Raw genomic sequence first — 17,093 nt, forward strand, 5'->3', positions numbered from 1 at the left:
AGGGAGGCCAGGATGGCTGCACTTCAGCGGCTCGGCCTCTAGGGGCAGCAGAAGCATCTAAGAGGGCAGGGGCGGTATCTTTCCTGGACCAGCTCTTGATCCAGTTTGCACCTTTCCTATTGCCACCGACGCTGCTCAGTCCTGGTGGGAGAGGGTTTTGAAGGAGTTTGTGCAGTGGTCCCTCCACCAGGAGTCAGAGACCACGTCCTACTGCCAAGCAGCAGTGACCGCCTAAGCGTAGGCTGTGGGGGTGGGGAGAGGTAGGGGGCACCTCAGCTGGAGCTCAGGGGGTATCTCCTTCCAACCTCAGACCAAGCCTGTGGAAAAGGAGAGAAAGTGCATGGAGCGAGCCGGGACCCAGCCACTCTCCTCTCCAACACTCGGGTAGGAGGCCCCCTTGCCAGCCAACCCTGCCTGCTGGCCTTCCCCGGCTCCCTCTCCGAAGGCCGTGCTCCCTCCCCCTTTGCACAACACAGCGCCAGGCTTCCCACTGCTCTCCCAGCTCTATAGACTCTATTTTTATATCTATTTAAAACATAGAAATGTATAAATATATAGGATATTATTTATAGATATATAGACGTGATTTACTCTCTTACTCTGTGTGTATACATACTGTATATGTCCATATATACAACATATATGCTGTAGCATCTGTATTCTACACTGCACATACCCCTGCTTCCATGCACTCTCTCCTAGGGAGACTGGATTGCATAGGTATTTCCAGGGCGATACCACTTGCGGGGGTGGGGGGAAGGGAGTGCCAGATGGAAGCGGAGGGGTGTACCATTTTCCTCCCAAAAGGGCACTTTTTCTCCCTCTGGCTAACATGCAAAGATTGCCTCAAAGGCTCCTTAAAAATATCACAGCACCATCCACTCAGCTCAAGCACCCTAACCAACAGACGGCAAGAGAAGGGCCCCCACCAAATGGGAGATGGGTTTCCCTCCAAGCAGAAGGGCTGTGCCAGTCTCTTGAGTCCTCCTGAGGACCTAGGAAGAGGCCAGACTAGAACCCATGACACAGCACCACTTCCCCAGAAGACTGGTGTCTGGAATGGGTGCACCACTGCCCTCTGAAAACCCTTTCTTGTCTGAAGAGGCCTGGCCTGCCTGTTTCAGCTGTTCCAGCCTGGCCTGGCTAGATCTGCCTCTTGAAGCAGGGAAGGGGCACAAGTCCAGTGCCTTCTGCCAAAAGTTGGACCTATGGGCCAAGAAAAAGCATGAATTCTACTTGGAAATCAACCCAGACTGAAAGCCAAAAGCAGACCTAGGTTTAGACCTCCCATTCCCAGAGGGGGGAGAAAGAAAAGTGAAAGGGGGCATCCAGAAGAGGGAAGTTATACTTCAACCCCTCAGGCTACCTCCTGGGTCCCATCAGGCTCCAGGTGATCAAGTAACATGGCACAAGCCCCTCAGTGCAGGCTGGGCCAGGGCTGTGGGCCCACGGCAGGCTGTCAGCTATCGTTTCCAGCCTTCTGTGTGCTTTCCCCGCTTTTGGCACCACCTCCAAATGAATGGAAAACATTTAAACATTACCTTAAGTAATTACAAGGTCCTTTTCCCAAATTAAAGGGTTGGCATAAGCAACTCAAGGGAAGGGGGTTCAGCAAAAGAACTCAACTTGGAAACATGTGGCAGAGGCTGAGGTCAGAGACCTCCAAGTGCCATAGATTCCGGGGCCCAGCACTGAACCTTGCCATCCAGGGACCCCGGAGCTGGAGTCTGCTCTCAGTCCCAAGTGAGAATGGGGAAATGAGGATGTGCCCAGCATCACAAGGTGTCAAAGGCCAGTCATTGAAAAAATTAAATTAAATAAGACTGCTGTTTTTGATGCCTGGACTCTCATATTCAACCAGGCAGGCAAAACTTGGGTATTCTGACATGGCAAGAGTTACAGACATGGCTGGGCTGTCCTCATGTTTCACAGATACTAGATGGCAGTGGATCTTTTATTTTGTCCTCCATGAAGGAAAAACAGATCATGTTAATCATAAGGGCCCTGGCTCCCAGGCTCTGCCGGGTATCTTCTTGGCACAATTGGCCACAAACCTGGGCCTCAAGGTTGATCTCACTTCCCACCATCCCCATGAGCCAAAGAAAGTCACTAATCAGCCAGCCCAGTTATGTCAAGTCTCAGCCCGAGACACATTTCATTCTAAGCCTGTAGTCATCACTCCTAAACCAGAGACTGAGTTAAAGGGCTCTGTCTTGTCTGAAGTAACCACGTTTGGGATGCACCAACTGCTTTTCCACAGTTCTGTATACACATCAAGGGGAGATTAGGTTAGCCAAGCATATGGCTCCCTGGGCTAGACTCTGAGTGTCCTATCAGTCCAAGTCCTTCTCAAGCAAGCAGAACAGTGAGAAATGCCTATGACAGAAATCATGGGTAATCACACGCAGAATTCACAGGACAGAAGCACTGGGCCTCCCAGGGAACATCCAAGCTGAGAAGAGACCCCGTGTAAATTGCAGTGGTGTATCACCCAAATTATTCCCTGTCCCAAGGCAATGTGGCCTACAGAGTGTCTGCCACAGCCCTGGCATGGCTAAATTTAGCAGAAGCCACAAGCACCCAGAGTTTCAGGGATGCCCTAACCTAACTTCAGGACCACCTGAGAGGTTAGCTTTTGCAAGGTCTGCTGGCCAGCTGAGGAGGTGACCCCTGCAGCTGCGTGCTGTGCCTAGCAGCTCATTCTGTTAGGCCAGAAGCAGGTCACCTGCTCTCAGCTTTATCAGGGGCTACAGGGTAGGCACTGGCACTGGCTCATAAGCTTTACCCCTTCTAGCTGAAGATTTTAGCTCATTTTGGCCATGATCTCTTGAGAGGAAAAAGCGTAGCCCCAGCTGACCAGGTGCTCAAGAAGACACTGGTTCTCTCTTCCTGGTTTTCAAATGAGTGGGAGCCTTGGCCTGCTCCTCCCTACCCATTACCCAATGTAAGGTGTAAGGCAACTGTTGGCTAGAAGAAAGGATCCCAACCTACTGTTTCTGCCCTCACCAAGCCCTGTCTTGCCAGCCATCTCTGCCCTCAACCCTTCTTTGTCTCTGCGATGCTCAGTGAAACTCCCCAGACACAGCAGTTTGCATGTGCGAGGGGACAGGAAGTCCCGAGGCTGGGGCTGGGCCCCGTGGGACCTGGTGCTTTGTAACAGCATCCCGCTGGACCACAGTTAGGTTTTGACCCTGATGGGAGGAGCAGATGGAGGGAGACATCAGTTTAAAGTGGGGAAGTGGAACGGGGCTGGGAACCTCAGAGCCTCAGAAGGGGGCTTTCAGCCTTTCCTTGCTCGTTCCTGCTAACTGTCTTCTTGCTCAGAGGAGGGTGGGGAAGCATGTGTGCAACTGACTGGGGTGGAGGGTGGGGTGGATGTCACCAGGCAGGGGTGCATTGATTTGTTGAAGAAGGCAGCATATGAGGCCTGGCAGTGGGACAGTTGGAGGAGCCCAGGTTTTTGTTTTGTTTTGTTTTGTTTTTCTAACATGCTACATCACTGTTGAAAACAAACAAAAATGTTTCAAAAATAATATATAATATATATAATATATTTATATAATGAAAAGCTATTGACTAGCAGCAATGATTCTAAAGTTATCTTAGCACCAAGACCATGGGGGTGAAGGGGAAGGGATTGGTGGGGGATGAAGGGACTGGTGGGACAAAGAAAGGGCTATAACATGTTCAGTGTTGATGACATTTCCACTATGGTTCTCAACGGTGGCATGAGGCCTCAGAGACAACATAAACCAAGAAGGAAGGAAGCCACCACAGTTTTATAATGTCTGAACCAAGCAGGTTGAAGACACTGGGGCCTTGCCTGTGGCCAGACCACACCACCCTCTGCCAACCAAGAGATGAAGCTCTCAGCAGAACTGACCACGTGTATATAATTCAGATCTTCCTCCCCCCACCCCAAAATGACCTGCATCCACTTGATAGGATCTCTGCATATAAAATATGCATAAATCAGATGTAGAAACATGAACAGAAGTTTTTAACAGCTCACGCACATTTTTTAAAACTCCCTTGCGAGGTATACCGGTAGTTAAATGAATGAAAGAGCATTGATCAGACTCCTCTAGTTTAAAACACTACTTGCCCCAGGGAGTAGGCAAGTGGCTATTTCTAAAGCTTATATTGTATATTGTGATTGTGTGTGTGTGTGTGTGTGTGTGTGTGTGTGTGTAGGCTGATGCCTTGAGAGTCCTCTCTTCTTTTCTCCATTTCTTTAGGACATCTCTATCCTGTTCAAAAAAGGAAGAGTTTACAGGCAGAGACACATTCCCCAGTTTCCTATGACCATGGAGCATGTTATCAGCCTTGTTGCAAAAGAAGGACCACATCTCTAGAGACTCTCATCTGAGTTATGTATAACTCAGGGCACAATTTGCATTGACACCTCCTGCCACTGAACTATAGCAGGCATTTCTTGATTATTAAAGAAAAAGAAAACCCTCAACATATGATATGATTATAAAGAAAGAGTATAAATAATGTAACTCAAATACGTACTTTTCATTTTACTTATTTTTTAGCCAAAAATCACTCCCCTATTGGGGTCTGGACTTCTTGGCTCTTTATCTCCCCAAAAGCCCTGGATCGGAATGGAATTGTATTGTTTTATCCTCTACCTCGTATAAACAGGAATGCTAAAATCTCACCCCTTCTCCCTTCCCCAGGATTTCAAGCTCGGCGGTGAGGCAATGTTGCCTTCAGTATAATGGGTAATATCGTGAATTTCTAGGGGGGCTGGAAGGAAGGGATCCACAACCCAGGGATGGACGAGGCAACAGAGGTGAGGTGTGGCAGTGTCACAGTTTGACCGACACTTTTGTTTGTAGGACAGTGAAGGAACCCTCATTAGGAAATGAATAAAAAAAGATCTCAAGCTGAAGTCAGGTGGAGAGGGAGAAAGGTCAATCCCCCCAATCCAGACAGACAACCCACCCTGGCTTAAGTCAGAGATCTGATTCAGCCGGACCAGAATGTCAATGAGGAGGCCGAGGAGCTCCCTCCCATCATAAAACCGAATGAAAAAAGAAAAGGCAAGAACATAAACCCAAACCCAGAGCCCCGCCACCCACAAATGAAAACATAAACAAAATGAGCTACCTAAAGGTGATGACAGAGACCTGTCATTTTAGCTTATGCTGTTGGCGAACAGTAAGGTGGGAACACAGGAGGCCCCAGCACGTGCTTCTGTGAGTGAAAATGAGTTGCCATGTATGTTGCAGCTGCCAAATTTTGTAGACAAGAGTCAGTTTCCAACATTTTTCCTTTCTGAAAGCTCCCAGTGGCTTCTGGTGGACACGTCACCTTGGTTTTTAAAAATTTTCAGTGTGAGTTTATATATATATATATATATAATATAATATAATATATATTTATATAATATATCAAAGCTTATGAGTATAGATTAAAAAAATATTCAACAGCTTAGTGAACTCTGCAGTGCCAGCTTCTTAAATGTCGGGGTAAAACTCCGTCCCGTGGTCCACGGTCTGTAGCGCTGGCTTCTGCTCCAGCGCAGACATCCTACTGAGGACTTCTGCTGACAGCGCATAACTATTCCCAGACTTCTCCTCAAACCAGCTGTCCAGGGCTCGCTTGGCATCAAAGTTGGCGATTGGCGGTCCGTTTACAGCGATTGTCAACAGGTCGCTAAGCTGCTCCAGGGTCAGGCGGGAGCGGTGGTTTTTGCGAACTCGCTGGAGGGCATTGCGGCCTTTCTCGCAGCAAGCGGTGGAAGTGGGGAGGACTTTAAGAACCTGGATGATCTTGTTCAAGAGTGGAAACCTCTGTTTGTACTTGCAAATGTGGCTGATCAGGTCTTTGAAGCCATTTTTGGTGTAGTAATCTGCCTTGAGTTCTCGCCACTCCATCAACAGGCTACCCCGGGGGTCCAGCCCTTCCCTACAGACATCCCGGGAAAAGGTCGGGATGGCCTCCAGGTGATCAAATATTTGCACCATATCCTCCTTGCCAAAGCTCATCAGCTCCTCACTGCTCCTGGGCCAGGCAGCCAGGTCGAACACCTGGCAGGCCTTCACAAAGATCCGGCTGCGGGAGTCGAACCTCTGAGCCAGGATGACCTGGGTCTTCTGGCAGATCTTCTCCCTGATGGACTGGAACTTGGCTTCAGCCACCCTGAGATTCTTCATGGCGATCCCATTGAAGCTCTCTCGGAAGTTCTCCTCGAACTCCTGCAGGTATTCTCCAGGGGAGTCAGCCAGCCGGCTGATCTCCTGGATGGCCTCCTCGATCTTGTCATCCACCTGGGACACCAGCAGGTACTCGCCCTGGAAGATGTAGGCCAGGCGCGAGAGCACAGCGATCACGTCCAGCAGGAAGTAGATGAGCTTGATGGACTGGTAGTCCATGAGGAACTGCAGCAGGGCCAGTGCGATGGCCGAGGCATCCGCCCGCTGGGTCTGGCTGCTGACCTCCTTGAGATGGGCCACCACCTCCAGGTAGTCCTTGATGAGGGCATTGAGGACGTTCTGCTCACCGATGATCCAGCGCACTGCGCGGATATCCCCCAGGAACTCCGTCTCCTCACAGAGTGTGGCCGCTGTGGACCGCAGCTCGCACATGAGGCGTGGCGAGTAGCGGTAGAAGCTCAGCAGCTGCTTCAGGTTGTTCTCCAGCTCCTCCAGGCATGGGAGCTCCTTCCCGCTGATGGCATCCAGGATCTCCAGGTGGGGCCGGTGCACCATGAAGGGCAGGCACAGCAGCCAGGGCAGCGTCTTGCGGATGGTCATGAACATGCTGGCACGGAGGCTGGCTGTGATGTTGGCTCCATCTACACCCAAGCCAACGGTTGGCTTTTCATCCTGCAACCGGATGCCCAAGGCCGAGAAGGCCCGGTCAAGTGCCTGGAGATAGCTTTCTGTGCTAGAGAACCCCAGCTCCTGTAGGGACAGGAACTCTGTGGCCGGGGGCCCATCGCTGCTGGTGTACTGAACATAGACAGCCACTGTGTCGGCCAGCAGATCATCACTCTGCCCATCCAGGATGATGCTGAGGCAAGGTGACTGGCGGATGCGCTCCACCAGGTCTTCCCGCAGGGCCCGGGCGATGTGATGGATGAGGATCTGGCAGTCTCCCTCGTTCATGTACTGGTCCACCACCTTCAGCTCACACTTCCTCAGCAGCTCTGCCAGGGGCCTGAAGTCCAGGTAGGGCCTGCCCTCCAGGGCCAGGTGGTAGGCTGTGTTGAAGAGCAGGGTCATGTTGCGACACATCTCCTCTGTCTTCTCCGGGTGCATGCGGAGCTTGTACAGCTGCAGGCACTTCTTGTGCAGGTTGCTCTGGCTGTGCAGTTTGATGGTGTGAATCTTAAACTGTTTGGAGCCGATGATGAAGGCTGAGGTGCGTGAGGACTGCACTGTGTACTGGCGGCAGACGTGACACCACATCTCATTGAGGGTCGGGGAGTACCGCAGGAACCAGAACTTCTTCAGCCATTCCTGCTTAAAGCGCCGGATTCGGCGCCCGGTGGCCGATGACATCTTGGAGGGCTCATCCGTCGCAGTCATCATATCATTGGAGACAGATTCATCTGCTGAATCGACTTCCTGGTCATCGTCCTCCATGATGGCGGGGCCGGAGACCATGCTCTCTGAGGCTGAAAAACAAATGGGAAAGAAACATTGATACCTGGTGGAAACAACAGGCTTTTCCAAAATCCACAGGAAACATTCCTGGAAGGTAGGTGCCACACTGTGGGAAACAGAAGTCCGTGGAAGCCTATGACAGATTGAATCCCAGCCCAGAATTAGTTTATGAGCACTCCTGCTAGCCCATGTGACTTTTACTCTCTGTGGATTGTCCACGGTTGCCTTCTGTCACACCCACCAGGCTCCAGGCTGCCTGCCTCACCCTCCATGTGTGGGTATTTGAGGGATTTAAATGCCCCCTATCAACTGGACAGTACAAGCTAGGAGAGTAGATCTGACGGAGGAGGAAAAGTACATCACACATTCCAAAGTTATACAAGAACTTGGGATTCATTTGCCCTTCATTAATGCGAACAAAAGTAGCTTGGATATGGCCCCAAGTGATTTCAGGATCAAAATGCAGTTTAGTTCAGATGCATGCTTTAAATACAAGAAACACCTCATTCTGAGCTAAGGGATGTGGTTAAAAGAGTAAGTGCTATGTAAACAGTCTCCCTCAGCTGCAGATATGAAGTGGAAAACCTCCCTAGTTGTCAACCAACACTAGAGATCCAGGTAGCCAACAGAATAGGGAAAAGCCATGCAGGCGAATGGCCTGGATCCCCTCACTCTCCATCCTTCTAGAACTCCAGGCTGGGGAACATGTGTGGCAGGACAGAAATTCAGGAAGAGAATAACAAGGTTATGTTCCTGGACTAAGGTAGGGAAGCCATGAGATCTCTCCAGTGGGACACCCTGCTTGGGACTGGGGAGAGAGAAAGACTGGGTTTAGAAATTGGGCTTTGGGGTAAGACACCAGTAGGACCACCAGAGAAAGGCAACGGGTCAAGAACACAGCACACACCCCATCTGCAGCGGAACTTCCTTTATTGACAAGGAGGATACAAGGGCAACACACAGAGTACCTGGCAGAGCTGCCGACGGGCCTGCCAGAGACACTGAAGACCTGGGCTCCCACCCATGGAGGTAGCTGCCTCCATGTTACACTCCTCAGGTCTCCCAGAAGGTGGTTTCCACAGAGAGCTTTAGGCTACCCTCCACACAGCCCACTGCGTGCTCTGCCCTCCAACAATAATCTCATCCAAACCAACTTACCTGCAGGGTCCGAGAACTCTGGGAGCTCCAGTACCTGTGGTGGCAATACGGGGGGCTCAGGAAGTTTCCCAGACTTAAGCATGTCTAATTCTGCCTGAAGCTCCCGAACCTTCTTCTTTAGGCGAATACAGTTAGGGCAAAAAGAGGTGGTGGGAAGTTCATGAGGGTCAGATGCAAGGGAGGCCTCGGCAGGACTGTCGGCCTTGAATGATGAAGGCTCCTCTTCTTCATCCTCCAATTGGCCTGGCTCCTTGGAGACCCCCTGGGGGACCTTCCGGTCCCCCTCCCCCTGGGTCCGGCCTATATTCTGCACACCATGGGTCATGGTTGTTGCACACCGACTGTAGGCATCATCCTGGTACTTGGGGACTTTCCTGATGACCAGTGAGGTGCTCAAGGCCAACTGGTGGGCTTCCACCTTTGCAGATTCCAGTGAGGCCTCCAGAACATCCTTGAAAATCAGGTCAATTTTCTTCTTCTTGGCTTGGGGGTGTACGTCCCCCTCATCAAAGCCACGCTTGTAGGGACTTTTGCCCTGTCTCAGCACAGGGAGATGAATGGGACCCCTCAGGTCTTCTGGGTTATCCAGAGCCTGCTCAGACTTCTCCCTCTGCAACCTCTTCTCTCCTAGGAAGGAAAACCAGGGTGTAAGGAAGTGGGGAAAACCCCCAAATTGGAGAAACCAACAGAAAACAAAGCAGGCCTCCTGTCAGGTCACCTGACACATCCCTCTACATCTGGGCTTGTGGGGCAGGTGTTGCAAAGGGGAGATATGAATCACTCAGTGGACCATCAGAACTAGACTCATAGGACCTGAACGGTGGAAAGACCTTTTATAAAGAGACAGTTTCCGAGAAGCTTCACATCTACAAGCTCTACGGTTATAAGTTAAGAGAAATCTACAGGGGAGAGTAATTGAACATTCTTTCCTGTGACCCTAGAAGGCAACATCCCACTTAATCACACTGGGTGGTGGGAACATACCTCAGAGCCAAGTGAGTATCAACTCCCCCAACCTTTGCAGCTTCCCCTCAGCCCTAGCAATGACAAGATGGCTGCTTCGACTTGGTAAAAGGTACACGTGAAACACCATAGGCCTCACTCCTTCCTCCTCCTTCGTTGCTATGGAGACAGCCCACTTAAGGCAAAGTCAATCCTTTGGCAACTGTCCTTTCTAATTCTCCCAGCAATCAGCAGACTAGGAACATGTGAGAAAGCATGATCTGAACTTCTGTAGTTCTCACTGATGACTAAGGGCAGAGGAAAGGGGAAGACAAGGAGACCTATGGCGCTGAGGGCTCCAACATGACAGCCTCTGACAAGATAAAGGACAAGGTATCCACAATGACCCAAAGCAGTCTGGAAATATAGCTGTGTCTCCTTACTTGGCAATTCAAAGGACGTTTCCTTGCCTATTTCTATCATGTGAATTACTTCAATTCACTTTGAATTACTTTCATTTGTTTCAAATATTTTGGTGAGCTCCTCAACCATAAATTATTTTAGACTGATTCCTTGTTTTTAATTTTATTTTTTGAGACAGAGACTCACTCTGTTGTCCAGGCTGAAGTGCAGTGGTGCTCACGCAGCCTCCACCTTCCAGGTTCAAGTGATCCTCCCACCTCAGCCTCCCAAGTAGCTGGGACTACAGACGCACATCATCACACCCTAAGTTTTGTATTTTTTGTGGATATAGGGTTTCGCCATGTTGCCCAGGCTGGTCTCGAACTCCTAGGTTCAAGCGATCTGCCCACCTTGGCCTCCCAAAGTGCTGGGATTACAGGCATGAGCCATGGCACCCAGCTAGCGTGATTCTTTAAAATTACCAACATAGTTTCATAAACTGCTACAGAAGTGCTGATGCTTCCTGGTGAGAGATGCTAAAAAGGCAGAGGAATCTCTTCAGCCCTTAGAGGGTCCTGAAAGTAGCCCATGGAACTCAGAAATCTCAAAGGTTTCCTAGACCAGATGCAGGGGCCCTGGGTGATGTGCCACTGAACAATGACTTGAACTAAGCTGTACTTAGGCTTTTGATGGCTCCATTTGCCAAAGGCTTCTGAGTGAAGGCCAAGGGTTTGCCATAAGCAGTCCAGATGTTCCATGCCTGGTTTCCCGTAGCTGGCACAGGTGCTGTGCCCTGCTACATGTTTGACTCCAGGTTTCCTTTAGGTTACAGCACAAAAGGAAGTTATCTATTCAGGATGCACCTTTTCTGTCCTCACATGAATACTTAAGGAACAACTTTATCTCCAAGGCTTCTGGAATTCAGCAGCTCCCCACAGCCTGCACTTCTATATCAGCTGAGCTGCAGAAAGGGGAGAGATGGAGATAACTTGAAAATGCAACCTGTATGTCTTACAGATCAGATGTAGCACTTGCCCATTGAAAATCTCTAAAAATCAAGACCCACGTTTGCCTTTTGTCATGGGACCATCAGGCAGCAAACAGCTGAGGACATCGAGAAGTCAAGCCTACAGATCGCCAGAGATTCCTCATCATTGTTTGAAAACAACGTTGTTCAAATTTCTTAGTATGAGCAGGGGATCTCTGTGGACTTACGGCTTCAAGAAACATCTATGGGCCAAAAGAAACCTTTAAGCATCATGAAATTGCTTCCAAAGCCTCCATACAATATGGAAAACAGAAACAAAGGAAACCTCAAAGTAAATTAATGAGTCAAAGTAGGTCAAATCACATAAATTGTTAGAATGTGAGCTTTAGATGCAATCTATTCTTAAAAGGAATAACCACAAAGGAATAGTTTACACTGTCTTCAGGAAGACTTCTGGCAACAACCAATAATATTCCTACTTAATAAGAACGAATAATTCATGCTCTGGCCTCCATCAGGGTGCCAACCTCCAGTTACAAAGAAACCTCCTTCTATGTAAGACCATGAGTGATTGGGCATAGGGGATCTCCCTTTCAGAGCAGCACTGGCACACCAATCTGGGACACCACTTAAAGTACCCGGAGTCCGCTGAAGTTACAGGCTACAGAGGCACACATTTAAAAGCCACTGAGCTCCATGACCATTCCCAAGGGCTTCAGGATCACCCACAGCTGTGGAACTGCCCCACTGTAGCTTTCAGTTTCCTTCCTATTTCCTACTGCTCAGCCTGACCAGGAATAGACCCTCTTTCCTCCTGTATCTTCATATGTCTCAGTGTGTCTCCTTTCAAGTCTGTCTGACACACCTCATTTGAACCACTCCAGAAAGCTCACACCCTTCTCTGAGCAGTCCCCTGTGGTCTTGGGGCTCATGAGGATGATGCAGCTTCAGGTGCTCTGGAGAAGACCACTGGGGGAAAAAAAGGACATCACAAATCCAGAAGAACGCAAGAAGGTTATGACTAAGGGACGAAATCTGTGTTCTCAGATATGATTTCTCTGGGTTTTCTTTTCTTCTAGTGGTATGATTCTTTGGGAAGCTTCTTGGCTGTCTTCATTCATTTCTTCTTTCATCCATTCAACAAAGACTTATTGAGTCCCTAATATGTATTAGGCACTTTTACATGAGGCATCTCCAGAGGTCACATGGAAACCACTGCAGCCTCATCATGGAAGCACGCCTTGCCAAGTGAAACCAACAGGTGCCCAACCCTGAGATCCAAAGAAGACAAGAAATGAGTATGTTTATGGGGTCTCCTTTTACTGCCCATCATCTCCAGATACCTTTTACCAAGTCAGGCAGCAGCTGTGCACTCAATGTCCACAGTTTGCTTTGTTCTGCTTTGCTTTTAAAGATAGCTTAGTTTGAATAGGTCACTCCCACCCCCTTTTCGTCTTCTCCCCTCATATTCCAAGTGAAGATTTATTTCCAATTAGTAAGTTGGTCAGGAACACGATACAGTGAGGCTTGGGAACAGCCTTGGTTCCTGGCACCAGATAGACTCTAGGTATTTGGGTGTGTGGTTTTAGTGTAAAAAAAAACCCTTGAAAGAAGGGCCTGGACTCACCAGTCTACCCTGGGCAGGATGAGGATGGAATAAAAGGGTAAAGGACTAGAGGCTGAGAGTAGTTAAACTCTCTTCTTACGCTGAGAAGCAGTAAAACTGCTTCTGAATGGACACCCAACCCACCCAGCTTCCCACACCTAAGTCACCCTCCCACCTCCTGCCAACCTTCTTCTTTTGATAGATATTGTTCTTTCACCTCATCTCATTAGGACTGCAGTAGAGACACCAGGAGGAACCAAGGAGGGGACAGGTTTTTTCTGAGACACCAGGTAACACTGGAGGTCAAACTTAGACCTTGAAGTCAGACTGATATGGATTAGAAACCTAGTTCTGTCCTTCCTAGCCAGGTGACCCTGGATGAATCACTGTATTCATCTGATATTCGGTTTGCACATCTGTAAGATGGGTAAAAGAATCCACGTGGGATCATGAGTATTAAAAGTTTATAGCTGAGGACTTCTGATGATGGAGGCGGGCATCGTCCTAAAGGCCACATGTCCACGACTCCATCTAATTCTCAGGGTACACTGACAGGGTAGGGACGGCTGCTATGATGATTACATGGAAACATGCAGAAAATCTGCTCACAGGTTATGGAAAATATATCAACACCAGATATTGTAGGTAACTGAAAGCTCATCTCTTCTACTCTTCACTAATTTCTAACCACAGGGGTTCCCAGATACCCAACAAGCCTCTGATGGTGGTAGAGTGGGGTCCTTGAACTGTTGTCAGTATTTCACATAATGAGTATTTAGTAAATGTTCCCTGTTATTGCGATCATTATTGAGGCAGTAGCAGTGTGTAACATCTTTTCATCAACTGGAGTTGGGGAAATAGGGTATATTTTGATTAAATACATTTGTTTGGCTTTGGGGGCTTGTCTCTGTCATGGATACTCTGAAATGTGTGTGGTAAGGATTTCTGAGACCATAGGGGAAGAGAACATGCTGGGGTAGCCCCTGCCTGGCCCAGAGCTGCTACTCAGACCTCAACCATCTGTTCCCCCAAATTACTCTGGGTCTTCCCATTGCTGGGAACTGTATTTCCCATTGGTTTTCTCAGGAAGCTCCAAAAGAAGCTATCCAGGCCTCCCCTGGGGCTCAGTGGTGGGCACAGTCCGCATGGAGCATGGCACTCACCTCTGGCCAGGTTGCGGTGGATGGTTTCCTGGGACATGCTGTGCAGGCGCTTCATGTAGTCCTCGCTGTACCAGACCCGCAGCCACTCCCCAGGCCGGATGTCCCTGCATGCCCGGAAGTAGATGCGCTCACTGTGCTGGAACGCCAGCAGGTTCTGCTCCCTCTCCTCCCGAGAGATGACCACGTACCTAGCAGGGAGGGGAGAGAGATGAGAACGCATGGGCCACCCTTTGTTGAGTGCCCGCTGGTGCCGGCCCAGTGCTGGGCAAGTGTGGATGGTTAAAAGTCCACAGGCATGTGGTCCCGTGTGAACATCGGCAGAGCAGCTGCCCTGTCTGGAGAAGTAGCACTGGCCAGAAACCATCCCTGTCCCGATGTCACTGTGTTGTGGGACCTCAAGCAGATCTCCAAACCTCTAAGAATCTCTGTTTTCTGAGACTGGATATGACACCTGCCCTGCCTGCCTCACAGTATATGGAAAATATATCAACTAGATATTATAGGTGATTGAAAAACTGAAAGGTCATCTCTTCTACTCTTCACTAACTTTTAACCACAGGGGTTCCCAGATACCCACAGGCCTCTGATGGTGGTAAGGCTGGGGTCTTTCAACTGTTTCCAGTATTTCACAAAGCCTAGCTCAAATAGCCCATGTGACAAGGTGTCCAACAGATCAATTAATAAATGCTAAAGATCAAAATCTTTAAAAAATGGGGGCTTCAGTGGGGACAGGGGAGGAAGGTAAATAAGAGACTACAGAAGGTTGACAACCACTGGTTAATCTTACTAAATGATTTTAAGATAAGGAGACTGAGGCTCAGAGAGGCCAAGCGACTTGCCCAAAGTCACACAGCTAATAAATGGGAGATGAAGCTTTGAGTCCTATGCACGTTTCCCACTGTAACTCATGGCTCCTCTGTGGGCATGTAAAGCACCAACTTGGCAATGACCAGAAAACCTTTAAAGTTCTGTCAAACCCTCAGATTCTATGGCCCTCGCCCATTCTCACTGAAACAACATTTGCAACATCCAGTCCACCACCCTACCCACCTCCAAAAGGTGAGATGAGGGAACACCTGCTGAGGAGAGAAGCTGTACAGATCAGAACGCAAGAGGAAATTAGTTGGCGTTTTAGGGTTCTGAGATACACAAGCATCTAGGAAATTTGTAGTAAAAAATAAACTTAGTTCTTTATGTGATGGTTTATCTCATAAACCAGGGACAATAATCAAAGTCCATCTGACTGGTGTAGCCCAATGAATTATATCTGGAAAAGTCCAGGGGAAACAAAAATTCACAGAATAATTCAAGTGGATAATAAACAAATGAAAAGTATTCAACATCACTAATAAAAGAAACACAGCATAGCACATTGTCTCATTGGCACAGATTTCTAAAAGATGATAATATCTCTATTGGTAAAGGTGGTACGAAAGGTGTCTCCTGTACTGATGATGTAGAATTAACAGGTGTAACCCTTTAGGAAACAATGTGGCAACATGGCTCAAGAAACATTTACAGATGAAGTATGCAAACCCGGCATACCACTATGGTGACTTGTATCATTGTGTATAGTAGTACAAAGGCAAAACATTTAAATGTCTAATACTAGAGAAATGATTTCATAAATGATGCTACATTTATACAATGGAATGCTACTCATCTATAGAAAAATGTTTTCAAAAAATCTTTTATGACATGGAAAGATGGTGTTGAAATAAGATAGTGTGAGAACAATAGGACTGGAAGTATTTAGACTATGGTTCCAATAATGCTTTAAAAACAAGCCCCAGTAAACAACTTGAAGGAAATATACCAATATTTTAACAGTGACAACCCCTTATAGGTGGATCATCTTTGTAATTTTGCATACTTTCAAAGTTTCCCTCAATAAACAAATATTACTGTCACCCACCTCACCTCTGACACACACACAAAGAAAAGAAATATATGAATGCCAATTCCAGTATGAGGTGACAGTGGTGGCGGCTAGCAGCATGGAGAATCTACATTCTAGAGGTCCCAGGGATGGCACCAGCTGCCCCTCATCTATATCCTGCCTTTCTCATCTGGAGAGCCTGGGAGGAGGCTGTTGCCTTCCAAGGAGGATCACTGGAGTCCAGGGAACAATCCATTCTGGCAACAGGATGCTGCAAGACCTCAGAAGGGGTAAGACCAAGGCGGATGGGACAGCAAATGTTGGCTTTGGCTGCTTCAACCTTTTGAGAGAAGTAAGCCACAGGCTCCACCATGGAGGTGTAGAACTTGCAGGATTTACAGTGCTTAGATCCCCCAGAATTTGCATCTTGTCCTAGGTCTGTGTTCTCTGTTAGCCCCAACACATCGGTGTTCTTATCAGCATCGGATATAAGCATCGCTATCTCTGAGTAGTGAAGACCACACGGTGATTTCCACGCATCCAGCCGTGATGTTATTAACAAAGGACATAAGAGAAGGGAAAAGAGACCCTCCTGGCTGACAGAAGTTGCTCCAAATTAATAATTCCCGATCTCAATTCTACAACTGTGAGTCAGACTTTTCTCCATAGCTGAGATTTCTTCTGAATATGTAAAATATTTCCAGTCCCCAATTTAGTGAGAGTCTAGGATTTGACATCCAAAAATAATCAACCTTGCAGTTAGCACAGAATAGAAGTCGTTCCAAACTTTCCTGCTCCCAGATATGAAAGGAAAACCATTCATTCATCTTTTTCTCACAAGACTCACTTGAATCACAGAGCACCAGGATTGGAGAATACTGTCTTCTCCTTTTTTTTCTTCCAGTTTCTAAACAACCACCAAGCTCTAAAAGCTAGAATTATTTCTCTGACAGTCAACATCAAGAGAAAAAGCTAGATGAGAAATACATTCCTATCACGGATTTATTTATTCAAAAGAGCAACTTCTAGGGTGTGTCAAAAGGTTTAGAAAGACTCAAGTCAATTTCTCTTTCCATCTTCCGGTCTTTTTCTATCCATCAAGAATCAATATTTGGAAAGCTAACCTCAAGGCATTATATAAATCACAAAGTATTTTCAAAGGCAGATCAACACTTATTCAGATTTTGTTGTATTTGGTTGTTCCGAAACTTAGCATTTGAACTATGATATATATGACAACTCTCGGTGAATCACAACCCATTCCCCTGACAAGATGTTTATGTTGTATCATGTAAGAGGTAAAGCTAAATGGAGCCAGCTAGGTCCCCAAACC

General features: G+C 47.9%; 1 protein-coding gene across 2 annotated transcripts in view; it reads right to left on the reverse strand.

Annotated features, from left to right (window-relative positions):
• Window positions 1–5,333: 5,333 nt before the first annotated feature.
• PRDM11 (PR/SET domain 11) overlaps window positions 5,334–17,093 on the reverse strand; it is a 47,012-nt gene continuing 35,252 nt past the window's right edge. Inside the window, exons 3-5 of one of the 2 annotated variants that reach the window (XM_077963073.1) lie at window positions 13,882–14,069; window positions 8,781–9,407; window positions 5,334–7,633 (exon numbers count right to left, since the gene is read on the reverse strand). In XM_077963073.1, the coding sequence (XP_077819199.1) occupies window positions 5,469–7,633; window positions 8,781–9,407; window positions 13,882–14,069 (2,980 nt within the window). In that variant the 3' untranslated portion in view covers window positions 5,334–5,468. The remainder of the gene's footprint in view (window positions 7,634–8,780; window positions 9,408–13,881; window positions 14,070–17,093) is intronic. The other variant, XM_028833493.2, reaches the window with a different exon arrangement.

This window comes from Macaca mulatta, chromosome 14 (genome assembly GCF_049350105.2).
Source record: "Macaca mulatta isolate MMU2019108-1 chromosome 14, T2T-MMU8v2.0, whole genome shotgun sequence".
In the NCBI taxonomy this organism is placed as follows: Eukaryota; Metazoa; Chordata; class Mammalia; order Primates; family Cercopithecidae; genus Macaca; species Macaca mulatta.